Source organism: Mobula birostris, chromosome 3, assembly GCF_030028105.1.
Source record: "Mobula birostris isolate sMobBir1 chromosome 3, sMobBir1.hap1, whole genome shotgun sequence".
NCBI classification, from domain to species: domain Eukaryota; kingdom Metazoa; phylum Chordata; class Chondrichthyes; order Myliobatiformes; family Myliobatidae; genus Mobula; species Mobula birostris.
In genome coordinates, this window is record NC_092372.1 from 71,104,358 (window position 1) to 71,125,284 (window position 20,927).

Below are 20,927 nucleotides of genomic sequence, written 5' to 3' on the forward strand. Positions count from 1 at the left end.
GGGGAAGGGGCATAACTAGAATGATCAAATTAACTGCCTGGAGAAAAGAATCTTTTAAGATGTGTGAAGTTTTTGTTTTAAACTTTTTTTCCCAAAAGGTATATGCATATACATGTTCTGTCCCATATCTATGAGAACTTGCTTGTGCATCAGATTCAAACAGGTGACACCAATGAACAGGAAACTGAGATACACTTGGAACACACAAGAGAAAATCTGCAGATGATGCTGGAAATCCAAGCTACGCAACATAAAATGCTGGAGGAACTCAGCAGCCCAGGGAGCATCTATGGAAAAGAGTAGTCGACGTTTCAGGCCGAGACTGTACTCTCTTCCATAGATGCTGCCTGGCCTGCAGAGTTCCTCCAGCATTTTGTGCTGTATACATGAAACAACTGTCTGGGCTGCTTGAGCCAAAGAATACACAGACTATAGTTTGAATGGGCCATTCGCCATAACAGCAAAATCACATAATTTTATGACACATGAACACACAAATACTCGTACATTCTTCCTGCAAACAACTGAAAAAAGGCAGGTAAGTTAAATGAGAAGGGGACATTAGCTCTCAATCAATTTTACCTGATCATATTCATTGATATCAGCAGTAAAGTAACCAGATTGCTTCCAGTATTATTAGGAATGACTACTTCATAAATTACCAGCCGACTCATCCGATCAATGAAAGAGACTTACAGCCATATCCTAACCCATACAATCAGAGGCTGTCCAGGGAGAGATATATGGTCAAGCACAGAGCACATGAGAAACAGCAGTAAAATGCACATGCTGGAAGTCAAATAAGAATTGAAAATATGACAACAGGAGGCCAAGTAAATAGTATATAGAATGAAGCAATTAATCCAAATCCTCCTTCACTTACATTTAACTCATACCTATACCAAACCAAAATAGCCAAGAACCATCAAATGCAAATCAAATGATTCCAAGCCACTAAGGAAATGTTACAACTAAACAATAAAACCTTTGTAGGAAAACTGAAGTGGTGAGAGACAGGAGCTAAAGGGAGGAAGTCACCCAAGGCTACAGGAGACTGTCAGGAGAGAGAAGGGAGAATGTCAGATAGTGGAGAGCACCCAGTGGCCAACACCCTCAACAATAGGTACTCCATTTTGAGTACTTTTGGAGGGGGGACGACCTACCTGGGGGAAGCAACAGCGGCCGTGCCCCTGGCACAGAGTCTGGCCCTGTGGCTCAGAAGGGCAGGAAACTGAAAAGGATGGAAGCAGTTATAGGGGATTCTATAGTTAGGGGAACAGGTGATTCTGTGGACATGAAAAGGAATCACAGATGGCAGTTTGCCTCTCTGGTGCCAGGTTCCATGATGTTTCTGAAAGCATCCACAATATCCTGAAAAGGGAGGGTGAGCAACCAGAAGCCATGGTACATACTGGTACCAATGACATAGGGAGAAAAAGGGAGAAAACAGAAAAAAGGGAGTTAGGAAGGAAGCTGAGAAGCAGGACCTCAGGGTAGTAATCTCGGGATTACTGCCTATGCCACGCGACAGTGAGGATAGGAATAGAATGAGGTGACAGATTAATGCGTGACTGAAGAATTGGAGCAGGGGGCAGGGATTCAGATTTCTGAATAATTGAGATGTCTTCTGGGGCAGGCGTGACCTGTACAAAAGGACAGGTTGCACTTGAATCAGAGGACCAATATTTTTGCCGGCAGATTTACTAGAGCTGTTGGGAGTGGTTTAAGCTAATATGGCAGGGGGATGGGAACTAGTATAATAGAGCTGAAGATGAGCCAGCAGGTTTACAAGTAGATGATGGATGTAACGCGAGTGATTGGGTACAAATGCAGACAGAGTAGAGAGTTAAATTGTACCACAGAGGCAAAATTCAAAAAGGCCAAAGAATGCAGGACTGAAGGTGCTATACTTAAATGGCGCGTAGTATTTGGAATAAGGTGGACAAACTCATGGCACAATTCGAGATTGGTCGGTATGATGTTGTGGGCATCACTGACGCATGGCTGAAAAAAGGTCACAGTTGGAGTTTAACATCAAAAGCTTTACTTTGTCTCGAAAGGCCAGGCCGGAAGGCATAGGCAGTGGTGTGGCTCTGTTGGCAAGCGATGGAATTACATCTTTAGAAAGGTAGGACATAGGGTCAGGCAATGGGGTTGAAATTGCAAAGGAAACTGGAAAGGGCATGTAATAAGGGTAATGTCACAATTGTAATGGAGGACTTCAATATGCAAGGGGATTGGGAAAATCAGGCTGGCGTCGGATCGCAAGAGAGGGAATTTGCTGAGTGCCTATGAGGTGGTTTTTATTATTAAGGACAAGGTTTCAGGGTACTTGGAGACTAATGATAAAATAAGTCAAAGTCAGCATGGTTTCTATAAAGGGAAATCTTGACTGAAAAATCTGTTAGAAGTTCTTCGAGAAAGTAACAAGCAGAATGGACAAATCAGAGGGAGTGGATGTCATTTACTTAGATTTTCAGAAGGCATTTGAGGTCTTAGCATGATAAAATCCCATTGTGTTACAGGAAAGATACTGGCATGGACAGACGAATGCCTGCAGACAGGAGGCAGCGAGTGGGAATAAAGGGAGCCTTTTCTAGTTCTTTGCCAGTGAATCATGGTGTTCCTCAGGGGTCAGCATTGGGACTACCACTTTTCACATTGTTTGTCAAGATTTAGATAGTGGAACTGATGGCTTTGTGGCAAAGTTTGCGGATGATACGAAGATAGGTGGATTGCAGCAGGACTTAAAAAAATTGGAAGAATGGGCAAAAAAGTGGCAGGTGGAATACAGTGTTGAGAAATGTATGATAATGAATTTTGTTAACATAGAAACATAGAAAATAGGTGCAGAAGTAGGCCATTCGGTCCTTCGAGCCTGCACCGCCATTCAGTATGATCATGGCTGATCATCCAACTCAGAGCCCTATACCTGCCTTCTCCCCATACCCCCCATCCCTTTAGCCACAAGGGCCATATCTAACTCCCTCTTACATATAGCTAATGAACCGGCCTCAACTGTTTCCTGTGGCAGAGAATTCCACAGATTCACCACTCTCTGTGTGAAGAAGTTTATCCTCATCTTGGTCCTAAAAGGCTTCCCCTTTATCCTCAAACTGTGACCCCTCGTTCTGGACTTCCCCAACATCGGGAACAATCTTCCTGCATCTAGCCTGTCCAATCCCTTTAGAATTTTATACGTTTCAATCAGATCCCCCCTCAATCTTCTAAATTCCAGCGAGTACAAGCCTAGTCGATCCAGTCTTTCTTCATATGAAAGTCCTGCCTTCCCAGGAATCAATCTGGTGAACCTTCTTTGTACTCCCTCTATGGCAAGAATGTCTTTCCTCAGATTAGGGGACCAGAATTGCACACAATACTACAGGTGTGGTCTCACCAAGGCCTTGTACAACTGCAGTAGTACCTCCCTTCTCCTGTACTCGAATCCTCTTGCTATGAATGCCAGCATACCATTCACCTTTTTCACCTCCTGCTGTACCTGCATGCCCACTTTCAATGACTGGTGTATAATGACACCCAGGTCTCGTTGCACCTCCCCTTTTCCTAATCGCCCACCAGTCAGATAATAATCTGTTTTCCTGTTCTTGCCACCAAAGTGGATAACTTCACATTTATCCACATTAAATTGCATCTGCCATGAATTTGCCCACTCACCTAACCTATCCATGTCACCCTGCATCCTCTTAGCATCCTCCTCACAGCTAACACTGCCACCCAGCTTCGTGTCATCCGCGAACTTGGAGATGCTGCATTTAATTCCCTTGTCTAAGTCATTAATATATATTGTAAACAATTGGGGTCCCAGCACTGAGCCTTGCGGTACCCCACTAGTCACTGCCTGCCATTCTGAAAAGGTCCCGTTTATTCAGACTCTTTGCTTCCCGTCTGCTAACCAATTCTCTATCCACATCAATACCATACCCCCAATACCGCGTGCTAATCTCCTGTGTGGGACCTTGTCAATAGCCTTTTGAAAATCCAAATATACCACATCCACTGGTTCTCCCCTATCCACTCTACTAGTTACATCCTCAAAAAATTCTATGAGATTCGTCAGACATGATTTTCCTTTCACAAATCCATGCTGACTTTGTCCGATGATTTCACCGCTTTCCAAATGTGCTGTTATCACATCTTTGATAACTGACTCTAGTATTTTCCCCACCACTGATGTCAGGCTAACCGGTCTATAATTCCCCAGTTTCTCTCTCCCTCCTTTTTTAAAAAGCGGGGTTACATTAGCCCCCTTCAATCCTCAGAAACTAGTCCAGAATCTAAAGAGTTTTGAAAAATTATCACTAATGCATCCACTATTTCTTGGGCCACTTTGTTAAGCACTCTGGGATGCAGACCATCTGGCCCTGGGGATTTATCTGCCTTTAATCCCTTCAATTTACCTAACACCACTTCCCTACTAACATGTATTTCCCTCAGTTCCTCTATCTCACTAGACCCTGGGTCCCCTACTATTTCCGGAAGATTATTTATGTCCTCCTTAGTGAAGACAGAATCAAAGTAGTTATTCAATTGGTCTGCCATGTCCTTGTTCCCCATGATCAATTCACCTGTTTCTGACTGTAAGGGACCTACATTTGTCTTAGCCAATCTTTTTCTTTTCACATATCTAAAAAAGTTTTACAGTCAGTTTTTATGTTCCCTGCCAGCTTTCTCTCATAATCTTTTTTCCCTTTCTTAATTAAGCCCTTTGTCCTCCTCTGCTGGACTCTGAATTTCTCCCAGTCCTCAGGTGTGCCACTTTTTCTGGCTAATTTGTATGTTTCTTCTTTGGAATTGATACTATCCCTAATTTCCCTAGTCAGTCACGGGTGCACTACCTTCCCTGGTTTATTCTTTTGCCAAACTGGGATGAACAATTGTTGTAGTTCATCCATGCAACCTTTAAATGCTTGCCATTGCATATCCACCGTCAACCCTTTAAGTATCATTTGCCAGTCTATCTTAGCTAATTCACGTCTCATACCTTCAAAGTTACCCTTCTTTAAGTTCAGAAAACACACATCAAAGTTGCTGGTGAATGCAGCAGGCCAGGCAGCATCTCTAGGAAGAGGTACAGTCGACGTTTCAGGCCGAGACCCTTCATCAGAACTAACAGGCCGAGACCCTTCGTCAGGACTAACCCTTTGTTACTGAATTAACAATATCACTCTCCGTCCTAATGAAGAATTCCACCATATTATGGTCACTCTTACCCAATGGGCCTCGCATGACAAGATTGCTAACTAACCCTTCCTCGTTGCTCAACACCCAGTCTAGAAAAGAAACAATAGTGCAGATGATTATCTAAATGAGAAGGTTCAAACATCAGAGGTGCAAGACACAGGTTAATTCACAGGTTGAGTCTGTGGTAAAGAAGGCAAATGCAATGTTGGCATTTATTTCAAGGGGAATAGAATATAACAACAAGGAGATAATGCTGAATCCTCAGAGGGTAAATGTTGAAGCTTTATAATACACTAGTCAGGTTGCACTTGGAGTATTGTCATCAATTTTGGGCCCCTCGTCTCAGAAAGGACGTGTTGCAATTGGAGAGGGTCCAGAGGAGGTTCATGAGGACTATTTCCGGGAATGAAGGAGTTAACATATGAGGACCGTTTAACAACTTTGGGTCTTTATTCACTGGAATTTAGAAGAATGCTTGGGGATCTCACTGAAACCAGCTGAATGTTGAAAGGACTAGATAAGGTGGATGTGGAGAGGATATTTCCTTTGGTCAGGTATCTAGAACTAGAGGGCACAGCCTCAAAATTGAGGGGAGACCTTTCAGAACAGAAGCAAGGAGGATTTTATTTTTTAGCCAAAGAATGGTGAATCTGTGGAATACTCTGCTACAGACTGCGGTGGAGGCCAAGTCAGTGGGTATATTCAAAGCAGAAGTTGACAGATTCCTGATTGGTCAGGGCATCAAAGGATATGGTGAGAGAGCAGGTATATGGGGTTGAGTGGGATCCAGGATGATGAAATGGTGGAGCGGACTCGATGCAGTGAATGGCCTAATTCTGCTCCTTTGTTTTGTGGTCTTAGTGGTCTTTGTCAAAAAGGTGGTTAAGAAATTTTGTAAAATGAGAATCAAAAAATAGGGAGAATATGACAATTTCCAAAGGATAGGGTTTTGGCAACTGAATCAGCAGTCCACAACTAATGATTTAAAATAAATCACCAGGTCAAAATTTAAAGTGCAGAAGGTGATTGAAGAGGTGTTCTAAGAAGAGTTCCACCTGAAACAGTGACATATTTGTTCCCTATTTAAACAGTAAACGACCCATAATTCAAGCAATCTGCTGCATAGAATGGAAAACCAATTCTATCTATAACTTGCCTGGGTAACAAAATACACGTTAAGTGTGAATTTTAAAATGCATGCACGAGCACATCAGCCTGGGCAATAATATCTTTACACGTTAACCAAACATATCTCACAAAATATTCTGCAATAAAATCACAAATTGTAGATCTAGTGACAACCAATAAAAGTAAAATAACATAATAAATTGTATCAACTAACCTCAGAATGTACATAGTCAACAAATGTTGCAATAACAGATTCGTCCATCTTTCTACAATCTTACCAATTGCATCCTATGTGTATCTATATACAATATATAAGGCCACAGCATCCTCTGGTGTCAGCAACAATTCCTCAGTAGTTACAACTTCGCACAAATTTTGCTGAACTATTCGAAAATTATGGTGAAAACTATATTTTACTTCTGGAACTTCACTAGTGAAGCACAGGGTCCGGCTTCCCTTTGTTTCAATGCAATGCACAATTGCAAGACACGTTGCTGGTTACAGAGGGAATTGGGCAAAAATCTCATAAAAGTGACTCGGTACTCTACTGATTTGCAATGATCAAGAATACAATTTCAGCCGTAAGAGCTAAACCTAAGTTAACAACGTTTGATTACCTTGATTTCTTTCACATTTCCAACATCCAACTTAAGAAAGTTCAGTCTCTGCAGCCTTGCTTTCATTTCTGACCTCCAGCAAAAGCAAGTTGCTCCAAGCCTCCGAATGAACTCTCACTCAGTGGGATCACACCCAGCAGTCTCATGTAATCAAATGACATTCTTGCTGACCCCTAACCTGAGGCAATTTTCTGATAATTCCAAGCAACACAATGCAGCCACTGAACTGCAACTTCCTACTTGACTGTGTATTCGGCATTCGGCTTAACTGCCTGGCTCTCTTCTTAACTCTTTCAATGCTGGATATACGTTTCCTATAAGTATTTCCCGAGCCTCCCAAATGGAAAAAAACAGTAAATCCAAACAAGTTTCTAAAGATGTTATGCATTGCAATATAATTTTTCTTTCAATAGAGTGTGAAATCTAAATTTATAAACAGTAATTTGCGCTGCAAACAGATTTTTCCTCCAGTAATTTTAACGGAAAAAGTGGCAGGTGTAGAACTGTCTGCCAGTGCTGTTTGTTGAATTGCATTTCGGCAAAGACTTAGCTATACCTTAAAATCCATGAGTGGGAGACAGCAAAAACCGTTGGATAAATGAAACTGCTTGATAATAGGGTTCAGAATTTCCATGTCTGCCTCATCATCAAGGAAGATGCTGCACTCAGATGTAAACACTTTGTTCAAAAGATGGTATGACTTAAATAGGTAAAAATATTCTTTCTTAGGCATTGAAATATCTTTAATAACTGTTTGACCATGTGTTAGTGATTTCTGATACATCTTAACTGACGTGGCTGTTGTGTTTTACTATTTATTGTTATGTTTATTATTTAGTGTTGCATTTGTTATGTTATGATTGCACTGCTCCTGAGAAACGCTGTCTCATTCTACCCTGGAGAGCTGATGTACAGTTAGAATGACAATGAAGTTTTTTGAATCTTGAATCTTAATGTACCAGACACTGCTGTTAGTTCAATATTCACTAGCTTCATTTAAGATCACAGCAACACACACACACACACACACACACACAAAACACAGGAGGAACTCAGCAGTCCAGACAGCATCTGTGGAAAAGAATAAACAATCGACATTTTTTGTTCAATGGTTCAGTGTTGCTTCTTGCTTTCCTGAACTGCAGCACAAAAGAAGTATGTAAATAGCTTGGATTCCTCTTTCCCTTCCAACTTCCTCTACAACCGGGCACATCCAATTCTGCTTGTGCTGAATGAAAAGCCAGAAATCACTAATGCATGGTCAAACAATTATTAAAGATATTTCAATACCTAAGTAAGAATATTTTAAGCATCTAAGTGTTGTGAACCCTGGGAAATGAAAAAAAAAACTGTAAATGCTTGAAATCTGAAGTAAAAAAAAACTAAGCACAAGCTGCAAACACTCAGCTGGTAAAGCAGCATCTGTGGAAAGAAATCAGTTAATGTTTAAGATTTGCAATCCTTTATTGGAGCTCATTGTGAATCCAATGCCCTTTTCTATCCCACTTGCCATGTTTTGGTCTTCAGGCAACACAGGTGAAGACCTCCAACCATTGAGCACATCGACATAAAACGTTGTCATAGGAACGCAGCATCGATCAGCCAAGACCCTTACCACCCAGGCCGTGGTCTTTTCTTGCTGCTACCATCAGGTAGAAGGTACAAGAGCCTCAAGACTCGCACCACCAGATTTGAGAACAGTTACTACCCCTCAACTAACTATCAGCCTGTTGAACAAACGGGTTAAGTATACTCACTTGCACATTAACTGAGATATTCCCATAACCAATGATCTCACTTTAAGAACTTTTTATCTTGTTATTTCATGTTCTCATTATTTATTGCTATTTGTTTATATTGGCATTTGCAGAGTTTGTTGTCTTCTGTACTCTACGGGATCTTTCATTGATCCTGTTATAGTTACTATTTGATAGATTTGCACAGTATGCCCACAGAAAAATGAATCTCAGGTTTGTATGTGGTGACATATATGTATTTTTGATATTAAAATTTGCTTTGAATTTTTGAACACTATGTTTTCTTTCAATAAGAATTAATTATATTCATATGGTAATTTTAACAGAGAGAGAAAGAGAATGAGAAAAAATTAGGAAGGGAATCTCAGAGCTTGGCAAAACACAGTCACTAAGGAGCTATGTCTAAAATTAGGGATATGCAAGATGCCAGAATTGGAGGAATATTGCACTGATTTGACTGGAGTATATTTCCAAATTACTAGCAACTTACATCAGTGACAATATTTTATGGAAAGCTGGTGCTGGCAGAATTTATCACAGAGTGGCACGAATTGCTGCACCAGATTTAATGCAGGCCTTGGGATAACTTGCTCTTGGAAAGCTATGAGAAGGAGACAGAGAGAACGCATATCCACCCATGGGGATGATGTTACTGATTGGCCAAAGGAATGGGAAACAATGGGAGTTGATGTGATGAGACATCAGCAAGAAGATGAGAACAAGTATGCAATGGAGAGTTCAGTGAGACAGAGTTCTTTTACCATGTGGCTCTAGCTATCGTAGCCAGCCCAGGCAAGCAGCCGCTCAGTGGCCTTTAAGGTGGCTGCGGTGGTGACGAAACTGTCTGGAAGGTGTGTCTTCCAAAAAGTTCTGGATAGTGTTGCAATAGTCTTGTTGAGGATTATGCCAAACAGCTGTGTTATATGGCTTTTTAAAAATATATATATGGATGCATAAGGAGACCAATTTTTAACCAGTATTGTCTACATTTTGGGCCGAGACCCTTCAGCAGGATTGGCAATACACTTTTCCAGAGATGCTGCCTGGCCTGCTGAGTTCCTCCAACATTTTGTGTGTGTTGCTCAATTTCCAGCATCTGCAGATTTTCTCTGGTTTGTTCCTGTACATGGATGTTAACCGCATGTTCGTAAAGAATATAGCTAACAGCAAAATATAGTTAAGGAACGAACTACTGAGGAATATACAGGAATGAAACATTTTAAAGACTAGATTATTGGTAAATAAAGGCTAACAAAACTCGGAGAGATTCAAAGCTTCACTTATAATTGTCCTGCCTTGTATCTGACAATACAATGCAGCTGGACTGTGTTTGGATTACTCACTTCCTTTGCACATTAATAAAATCAGCAAGCTTGACTTTGCATTTCTGTCGATGTTGCATTAACACTGGCTGAATTTTCTTTGTTCATGCGTGTTCTGGTGCGTGCGTGCGTGTGTGTGTGTGTGTCAATTATACTGTGAAAATGTATTTACTTTATATACTGTATATAGTTGGGGTTCCTTCCCCATGCGTGAGCATAGTACAAGGCAGCGAGCGGAGGTTTGAGATCGGAGTTTTCCTTCTCCTAGATGAGCTGCCAATCATGACACATAATTACGGTGGCAGAAAACCACACAGGCCAAGTTGTGGTGTGGTATGGCCTGTTGATTGGTGATACATGGTGTTTCTGCCATGCCTCTGGAGAAACAAGCATGCAGTAGCTCCTCGTCATGCAGCAGTGCAGAAGCAGATGAATGCAATCCAGCTCGTCTTCCACGGAAGGCAGCACCAGTAGGAGCAGCCAGCCCCCAGCCCAGCATGAACTCCAGCAGCACCTTGCTCTCTCCCTCACCTCCTCCAGCAGCGCCTTGCTCTCTCCCTCACCTCCTCCAGTGTCTCCTCTTTGATCTCTCCCTCACCACTGCCAGTGTCTCCTCCCGTGGGCAGCTGCACCAAGTGAACCTACAGCAAGATGGCCTGGTCTCGGCAACAACCGAGACAACGCCATCGGTCTCGCCAATGAACCAGGGAACTAGACTTGCAGTATTCTACATTACCATATCAAATCGTATATTCAGTACAATTTACCTCAAGACTATGACACAAAAACAGATAAATTACATTTTGCCACATTAGGGGATCATTGTGCTCAAGTAAAAAAAAGACTTTAGATGGATGTCCAGCAATGCTAATTCCCTACTTTTCAATTTTCCATAAACCTACAGCTTATACTGGTTTCTGTTCCAAAACCCTCAACATATTGATGTGTCCCAGATGCCAACACGGTTAAAAATAGATTGAAGTTTTTTCATTACAATGACAAGCTACAGTTTTATTGAGCATTATAGTCTATGAGAAGACAACATCAAGGTTACTTTAGTAGCATTAAGCACTCAGTATCACTCCTCACTCAGCACTTCCCCCATCCCTCAGCTTCTGAAAAGAGTAAATTCTGTTTTGGGGATCTGGAGCATTTTTTTTAAAACTACTTGCAAATCCAATAAGCTAGTATTGAACTAGCAATAAACTAGATGCATATTAATTAAGCCCATTCAAGCTACTTGCATTTTCAAATCATACTTGATTATTATGTGTTCTTTGCATCTGTAAATTACAAGCAACTCATATTAAGAATCTTTAGATTGCAGCATAGCCTTGCTGCTGGAAACACGGCTGACAGTTTTGTTTCTCAGATCACTGTTTGAGTCTGAGAGATACAAATCCCTGATCAGTGGCAGCAGTTCATGCATAATTATGCTTTGAAGTGGAATTGCTGAATACGAGTGCCATTTATAGTTCTGTAAGAGTATGACTGGGCTAAACTTATAAGAAATTTGCATTGACTAAAACAGTGAACAACTAAAAACATAACACTGGTAAGTGGATTACTGGATTTAACACTGAAAACAAACCTTGGGGAAAATGCTTATTATACAGAGATTGCTTTAGAACCTGGCTTTGAAAACAAAATCAGCTCATTTCATCCACCCTTTATCCTTCCCACATGAAAATAATCTACTTTGACCAGAGCAGCAGTCTGCTGGAGGCAACACAAGAGACAGCAGGAACTACACACAAAGCACTGGAGGAACTCGGCAGGTCAGGCAGCACCCAGGGAGGGAAATGTTCTCGATCAAGGGTTGGAAGAGGAGCTGGCAGGTCATAGATGGATTCAGGTGAGGGGTGATAGGCAGGTGAGTGAGGGCACAAGTGAGAATGATGAAAGAAGCAGGGAGATGATAGGTGGAAATGACAGAACTGAAGAAGATGGACTCTTACAGGAGTAGACAGTGGACCTTAGAATAAGGGAAGGGCTGAGGAGGAAAACTGAGAGAAAAGTACGGTGATAAGCAGATCAAGAGGGTGAGGGAGGGAAAAGAGATGGAGTAAGGGATGGGCAGAGGGGTGTGGATATTGAAAGTTAGATAGATTGATATTCATGCTGTTAGATTGGAGACTACCAAGGCTGAATATGAGGTATTGTTTCTCTTGGCTCACATTGATAATAAAGGAGGCTGTAGGAATAGAACATGAATTAAAATAGCTGGTCACCAGGTGTTTCCGGCTGGTACGGTGGATGGAGCAAAGGTGCTCAACAAAGTGAAAGGAAATTAGTGAGAAAGGAGTCCGAGGTGACAGGCCTTAATGGGGCTCAGTTCTAAAGCGTACTGCATTCCTCAAATACCTCACTGTTGCTGCCTTCCCTCCTGCACCACAGCAGGAAGTGTTGCCAATGATTCATCACTGCAGTTCCCAAGCCTCTTCCGTCCCGATGCTCATGCTAAGAATACATGTAGCCAAATAGGGGATCAATTCTAATGCTCAGCATAATCAGGAGGAAGCTGATCAGTCCCTCAGAGTGAGTTAAAGTACTGAAGGGTGGGGGGGGGGCAAGAGGAGTGGGAGAAGACTGAGAGGTTAATTATTCTCTTGAGAGTTTAAGGAGCCACTAAATGTATTTTGACTTCCAAAGCTTTGCTTCACATAGAAACAGTGTGTTAAAATATGATAGCAGCACAGGTCAGCTTTTTTTTGTTATTGTCACTGTATAATATAGCAACAGAACTTTTGAAAAGATCAAGAGTCACATGTGAGCAATTCACAAAGAGGATTTTTAGCTTTCATGTAAATGGTTTAATAGTCAGAAACTCAGAATTGTACAGCACAGCAATGCTCCCTTCAGCCAATCATATCCTTTCTGACTTTTTTTTAAACCCAATCTACACTAATCTAATTTACCTGCATTAGGACTAAACCCTTCTTTGTCCTGCCTATTTACATTTCTGCCTAAATACCTCTTAAACATAATAGTTGCACCTGATTCCACCAGCTCCTTTCCAGAAATCAAACATACTCTGTAAGAAAACTTGCCCCTTAAAAATCTGCCAATCAATGCTTCTTTCAGCCTCCTTGGCTCCACGGAAAACAATCCCAGCCCACATAATGCAAAATCCTCTGATCCAGGCATTGTCCTGCCAAAACACCCCGGTACTCTCTCCATCACATTGTGTGACTTCTTACATAACATAGCACCTTTCACATCGCAAGGCATCTCAGAACCAACAAAGCTGGTCTTTATAATCACCACACAAAGATAAATGAAGGTGTGTTGATAGAGAACACTAACAGTGCAGCACTGGAGAGACGATTTAGCCCATGATATTGTAATCTTGATGGTATTTTATACTGAATGCCTTCCTCCCATGTATCCCTCTATTTTCTTCATATTCATCTATCTATCTAAAAGTCTCTTTAACTCGATCCCACTACTACTCTTGGTTTCCTACTCCAAATACCTACCATTCTGTGTGTAAAAATACTTACCCCTAACATCACCTTTAAACTTTCTCCCTCTATCCTTGAAAGTATGTCCTCTGGTATTTGACATTTCTACACTGGGGGAAAAGACTCTTCCTGTCCACCCTGTCTATGCCTGTCATAAATTTAAAACCTCTATCAGGTCTCCCTACAGTCTCTGACACTCTGGGAAGAACAACCCAAGTTTATCCAAGCTTTCCTTATAGCCAATACCATCTAATCTAGCCAGTACCTTGGTAAACCTCTTTTGCACTCTCTCCACATCCTTCCTATAATAGGGCAACCAGAATTTTATGCAATACTCCAAGAGAGGTCTGACTAAAATTTTATATAGCTGAAGCATGACTTCCTTGCTCTTATGCTCAGCACCCCTACTAACGAAGGTCGGAATGCTATATGCCTTCTTTACCATTTTATCCATTTGTGTAGTTACTTTCAGTGAACTGTGGGCCTGGAACCTTGTAAGTTATCAATCTAACACCTACGGGCAGCCGGGCAACAGAATTTCTCCATGATAGCTTGTCCCAGCGAAACACATCATTGCCAGGCCAAGCTCTTTCTTTCTGTCCCATAGTTCCTGACTCCCTCAATCATGGTAGTGGAGTGGTTAGTGCAATGTTATTACAGCTCGGGGTTTGAAGTTCAATTCCGACGCCGTCCGTACATCTTCATCATGATGGTGTGGGTTTCCTTCAGGTGCCCTGGCTTCCTCCGACATTCCAAAGACATACCAGTTTGTGGATCAACTGGTCATTGTAAATTGTCCTGTGACTGGTTTAGGGTTGCTGGGGGTGGGGAAGGGGGTGGTGCAGCTCATTAGGCTGGAAGGGCCTGTTCCACACTGTATCTCTAACTAAATAAATAAACTTCTTGTTTCACTCTACCTTTCTCAGGCAATCCAAGGCAGCTCACCTTTGTTTAACAAGTCTGAGGAGAACTGGGCAAATGATTCTGAATCTTGGCACCGACAGTGAGTCGCGCTGAAGGACACTTCAGCGGAGCGAAGCACCTAAGTGCTGAACCAGAACAAACTTTCTCACGGAGGGTCATGAATCTTCGGAAATCCCTGCCCAAAAAAGACATGAAAGTATTCACCGAGGAGGCAGGCAAGATTCTGAAGGACTGGGGAATTGGGAGCTAGCACAGAAGAACTGAGGCATGGAAGAGACCAGCCATGATTGCTTGAAACGGCAGGGCAGGCTTGAGGGACCAGGTCAAGCTTATTTCTAAAAACGCAAACACGAGGAAATCTGCAGCCTATTTCTGTTTTCTTGTACAACACACACAAAATGCTGGAGGAACTCAGCAGATCAGGCAGCATCTATGGAAATAAACAGGAGACGTTTCGGGCCGTGACCTTTATTCAGGTCTTTGGATTTGGACTTCCAGCATATGCAGGCTTTCTTGAGTTTCTATTTCCTTGTGTTCTTGGAGTGATTCATTCAGTCGGTGCTCTTGCTGTCAGATTGCCCACATTACATTGGTTCTCTGACTCTATGGTGACGTTCCTGAGAAAAGTCCTGAGCAGGGGGTCAGGGCAGCTATTGGCACCCAGCAGCCAATCAGTTACCTGACTGTCTTAGTGAAACAGGGGAGCTTTGAGAGCTGGCAGAGTATGGGAAAATCATCACCACCATCAGGAAACTAGATCCAAACCTGCGGCACTTAATACTTGAGCACACCAAGAAGTCATCTGTGAATCAATGAAAGGCCATCATATTGAGAAACAGAGTGATTTTGGCTGGGAACAACATGGGTCGACACACGTATAGTAGTCTTTGATCTCCGAGGTCTTTGGGAGTTCTGCTGGAAAGTAATCCCCTGCACTCTACTTGCCTATTGGTCAGCTTTCACGGGGACCACATGCAGCCTTTCAACTTGCCGACGGGTGCCCTTCCTGATGGCAAACTACACAGCAAAATGATAATTCACAATTAAGTTATTATTGTCATACATACCGAGATGCAATCTTTGTTTACATGCCATCCAGACTGGTCATGCCTTACCCAAGTGCATCAAGGTAATACGAAAGGTAAAAAAAAACGGAATGTAGAATAAAATGTTAATGTTACAGAGGAAGTGCAGTACAGGTAGACAGATCAGTTGCAAGGGTCAAGACAATCTAGATTGAGAGATCAAAACTCATCATCTATCAAAAAGATAGGTCTGATCAACAGCAGAAGAGAAGCTGTCTTTGAGAGTGGTGACACGTATTCTGAAGCCCTTGAATCCTCTGCCCACTGGGAAGCGGATAAAGAAAGAACAACGAGCATTGGATGGGCTCTTGATTCTGCTGGCTGCCTTACTGAGGCACTGGGAAGTGCAGACAGAGTGAATGGAGGGGAGGCTGGTTTTTGTGACAGACTGGGCCGCGTTCATGACTCTCTGCAACCTTGAACCGGCATTGCTGATGCTGCCAGAAGCAACATGTGACACATGAAGGGTTAGAGGCAGCCTTATGATGTGGTACTTGTTATACACTCCCAGTCATATTCCAGAGGATGGCACTGAGACAGCTGGTAAACTGTCCAGCTTTAACCCACAAATATCTGTAATTTATGCAAATTATAAGGTCTGCAGGGGATCTAGTTGTGAATTGTTGCCTGGGCTTGTGCTTCCGCACCTGAATTCAGATCTGTGCTTGTGAAACAACACCTCCCCACCCTCCCTTTAGGGCCTTCCCCTCCTCCACTCTCTTCCTGCAGCCGAAACAAACTTTTGCTGCTGATCTGCACCAAGTAAAGAGCCCCATCTAGTGACACATCTGAAAAGTTACAAAACATATTTAAAGTTCAGGTATTGTCATTCAACCACAGATATGTGCCAAACGAAGCAATGTTACTTCAGACCAAGGTGCACAACACAGTACATACAGCTCTCACACACAGGGGTGTACTCTTAAGTTCCCACTACTACCTATAAGGAGTTTGTACATTCTCCCCGTGACCGTGTGCATTTCCTCCGGGTGCTCCAGTTTCCTCCCACAGTCCAAAAGATGTACTGGTTGGTAGGTTAATTGGTCATTGTAAATTGTCCTGTGATTAGACTAGGATTAAATCAAGGGATTGCTGGGGGGCATGGCTCAAAGGGCCAGAAGGCCTACTCCATGCTGCATCTCAAAAACTAAATGAATAAATAAACGTAAACAACAGGAATTCTGCAGATGCTGGAAATTCAAGCAACACACATCAAAGTTGCTGGTGAACGCAGCAGGCCAGGCAGCATCTCTAGGAAGAAGTACAGTCGACGTTTCAGGCCGAGACCCTTCGTCAGGACTAACTGAAGGAAGAGTGAGTAAGGGATTTGAAAGTTGGAGGGGGAGGGGGAGATCCAAAATGATAGGAGAAGACAGGAGGGGGAGGGATGGAGCCGAGAGCTGGACAGGTGATAGGCAAAAGGGATAAGAGAGGATCATGGGACAGGAGGTCCGAGAAGAAAGACAAGGGGGGGGAAACCCAGAGGATGGGCAAGGGGTATATTCAGAGGGACAGAGGGAGAAAAAGGAGAGTGAGAGAAAGAATGTGTGTATAAAAATAAATAACAGATGGGGTACGAGGGGGAGGTGGGGCATTAGCGGGAGTTAGAGAATAAATAAACATCTTTGTCCAGGTGAAAGAACATACAAAGGAAATTATCTCACCCAAGGTTTGGATGAAGATGATCCCAGGGCCCATATGATCAGTAAAGCAAAACCACGCTTTCCCTATTCCACTAACCAGCCATTTCTTAAACTTCTCCTCCCAGAAACACATTCCAGCTGCAGTGTATCAGGAGATAAACAGGATGGTAAGACATATTGGATGGGCCTTACTGTTTCATTTTGTGACAAATAAGAAAATTAAAAATCAGGAGTAATATAGAAGCCCATTCCCTTTTGCTTGTTTGTATCCACCATGAGTATGGCTCTCTTCTCAATTAAGATTGTGGAAAAGATAATTATGATATTGCATTTAATTTACGTTTTTATTTTATAAGTTTGATTTTGTCAAGTACAGGCTGTTAACAGACTTTCACCAAAAACAGATTGTGATTATGCTGCAGAAGAGACTGTTCCCATGGCAACAGTGACGTTAATGTCAAGATTAAAGAAATGCTGCATCCTTACAAATACAACTTTCAACCTCTGTGGAATAATCAACAACGTGTGGATCTAAAATGATGAAATGCCATTTTGAAAATCCACATGGGTTTAATATTACAGAGACACATGGGTACAGAAGCTTTCTGCACACAGAATGCAAAATTAAAATATTTATTCAGCCTGGTAGTGGTAATGTTTCTGACTCACCGAGTCAGAAATTTATGCAGGGTCATGTTTATACAGTGGAGGAACGCTGTCGGGAGAATTCAAAATCAGATCAGCAAATGTTCGTCTTCCTAAAGGAATGCTGGTCACCATCTAGTTCCAGAATAAATCTCTCTCTTTCCCCAAGAGGTCATTTATTCTGCTCAATTCTAACCAAGATTTCCTGAAGTGTTAATTCACGCAACTTCAACTCACAACGTTCATGTCTGTGATCTGCAAAGGAAGAGTAGGCCACTCAGTTCCTCGAATTTCTTCAGAAATTTAATCAGATCATAATTGATCTGTCACCTGATCCCATATATTTCCCTGTTATCCATATCCTTTAATATCATTGGTTATTATCATTAATTCTCATTTGAGGGACACCGATCCCCGAGGTGAAGCAAGGTTACCTGCACAAGGAAATCAATTACAGGACTTTGTTGGTGTATCTCTATCCCAGTTAATACTGAATTAGCAAGCGTCTTTGCATTCATTAGAACATTTGCATAACAGAAGGCATTACATTACATTACTTTGCATTAGAGTCAATTGGGGTCTTTAGAAACATAGGCTACGTCCACACTAGGCCGGATAATTTTGAAAACGAAGCTTTCTCTCTTCGTTTTGACCCTCCGTCTACATTGAAACGGCGTTTTCATCCCCCGAAAACGGAGCTTTTCTAAAACACTCTCCAGAGTGTGTAAATTTGAAAACGATTGTTGCGCGTTGTAGTGAGGACGGGGTAAACGGAGATATTTAAAAACACTGTCATGACAGCACCACAACAACAATGCTTTTTCTGCTTCTGCTTGGTACTGCACAAGCACTGCCGGACGGCTGTTATAACGCGCAGTCGGTGTGAATGGCGTGAGAGTTAAATTGTAAAGTGAGCTTTTTTGTCTAGATCCCCTAAATTGATTTGATTGAGTCTATCTTTAAAAATATTAATGTCAGAAATACTGCGCAGGTCTGGCGGCAGAAGATTCCACTCTCTTGTTGATCTTGGGTAGAGGATGGCTTCATGCGTGTGTTGTTTACTTTATTGTCTATGTTAATAGTTTGTTTGGAGTTAAACATCTCCACGTTCTCCACTGCTCTGCTGACTTTGTAGTCGTTTGTAACTCGCAGAAACAGCTCGACTTCACTGTCTGTCTAAACGAAGAAGTCCGGTCTGATTTTCCCAGCGGAGGTTTTCTTTGTATTCCTCGAAAACATTGTTGAAAACTTTCTTTCGCTGTTGTTGTTGGTACTCTAGCTTCTGACCAATGGAAATAGCACAACACCGCTGTGGAAACATAAATATTATACTGTTTCCTCTTCGCTTGCTTTCTGTAGATGTGTCGGCGCATGCCCAGTAGGGGTAGATTCGCCCAAATATCCATTTTAATGTGGACAGAGATATTTTGAAAAACACCTAGTGTGGACGCCTGTCATTTTTATTCGAAACCGGCGTTTTCAAAATTATCCGGTCTAGTGTGGACGTGGCCACAGAAAACCTACAGCACAATACAGGCCCTTCGGCCCACAAAGTTGTGCTGAACATGTCCCTACCTTAAAATTACTAGGGTTAGCCATTGTCCTCTATTTTTCTAAGCTCCATGTACCTATCCAAAAGTCTCTTAAAAGACTCTATCGTATCCGCCTCCACCACCGTTGCCGGCAGCCCATTCCACGCACTCACCACTCTCCGCATAAAAAAAACTTACCCCTGACATCTCCTCTGTACCTACTCCCAAGCACCTTAAACCTGTGCCCTCTTGTGGCAGCCATTTCAGCCCTGTGAAAAAGCCTCTGACTATCCACATGATCAATGCCTCTCATCATCTTATACACCTCTGTCAGGTCACCTCTCATCCTCCGTCACTCCAAGGAGAAAAGGCCGAGTTCACTCAACCTATTCTCATAAGGCATGTTCCCCAATCCAGGCAACATCCTTGTAAATCTCCTCTGCACCCTTTCTATGGCTTCCACATCCTTCCTGTAGTGAGGGGACCAGAACTGAGCACAGTACTCCAAGTGAGGTCTGACCAGGGTCCTATATAGCTGCAACATTATCTCTCGGCTCCTAAACTCAAAAAAAGAAGGCCAATACACCATACGCCTTCTTAACCACAGAGTCAACATGCGTAGCTGCTTTGAGCGTCCTATGGACTCGGACCCCAAGATCCCTCTGATCCTCCACACTGCCAAGAGTCTTACCCTTAATACTATATTCTGCCATCATATTTGACCTAACAAAATGAACACTTCACACTTATTTGTGTTGAACTCCATCTGTCACTTCTCAGCCCAGTTTTGCATCCTATCAATGTCCCGCTGTAACCTCTGACAGCCCTCCACATTATCCACAACACTTCTAACATTTGTGTCATCAGCAAACTTACTAATCTATCCCTCCACTTCCTCATCCAGGTCATTTATAAAAATCACGAAGAGTAAGAGTCCCAGAACAGATCCCTGAGGCACACCACTGGCCACCGATCTCCATGCAGAATATGACCCGTCTACAATCACTCTTTGCCTTCTATGGGCAAGTCAATTCTGGATCCTAAAGCAACGTTCCCTTGGATCCCATGACTCCTTACTTTCTCAATAAGCCTGGCATGGGGTACCTTATCAAATGCCTTGCTGAAATCCATATACACTACATCTACTGCTCTTCCTTCACCAATGTGCTTACCATAAATTCTGGTGTATAAGCTGAGAATTTGGCCCTAAATTTTGGTCCTAAAATTAGGGGGTCAGAGAGTGCCAACTTTGGAAAAACGAATACACGGAAGACAGGTCGTATTTATTGGCTGTTTTTGAATCAAATTCGTCCCACTATCGACGCATGAATTCTTTGAATGGTTTGTTTAAACTCTAGCGGCTGGAGCACGGACATCAAACCACTGGGGATGACTGCAGTGTCCGTTTTTTCAGCTTTCAATGCTGCTTTTGTCTCACCTGCCAAGTGCACTTTGAACATGTCCCAGACAAGTGGCGACTTTTCCTTCCTGAAACCTTCGGGACGTCGACGCCACACCTCTTTAACCAACTTCAAGCAACCCGCTTCATCCATCCAGCAGCGTTTTTGGACGTAAACAACAACACCCCGCGGGAATTTTCAGAGCGAT

The 20,927-nt window shown here is 42.5% G+C and overlaps 1 protein-coding gene across 6 annotated transcripts in view; it reads right to left on the minus strand.

Moving 5' to 3' along the window:
- The window catches only part of LOC140195119 (TBC1 domain family member 1-like), a 245,790-nt gene that overhangs the window by 183,475 nt on the left and 41,388 nt on the right, over positions 1-20,927 (minus strand). The window contains exon 1 of one of the 6 annotated variants that reach the window (XM_072252898.1): positions 6,948-7,049. The exons of the other annotated variants lie outside the window; for them this stretch is intronic. Coding sequence (XP_072108999.1) covers positions 6,948-7,013 — 66 coding nt within the window. The 5' untranslated portion in view covers positions 7,014-7,049. Of the gene's footprint in view, positions 1-6,947; positions 7,050-20,927 lie in introns of those variants that run through there. 6 annotated transcript variants of the gene reach the window in all.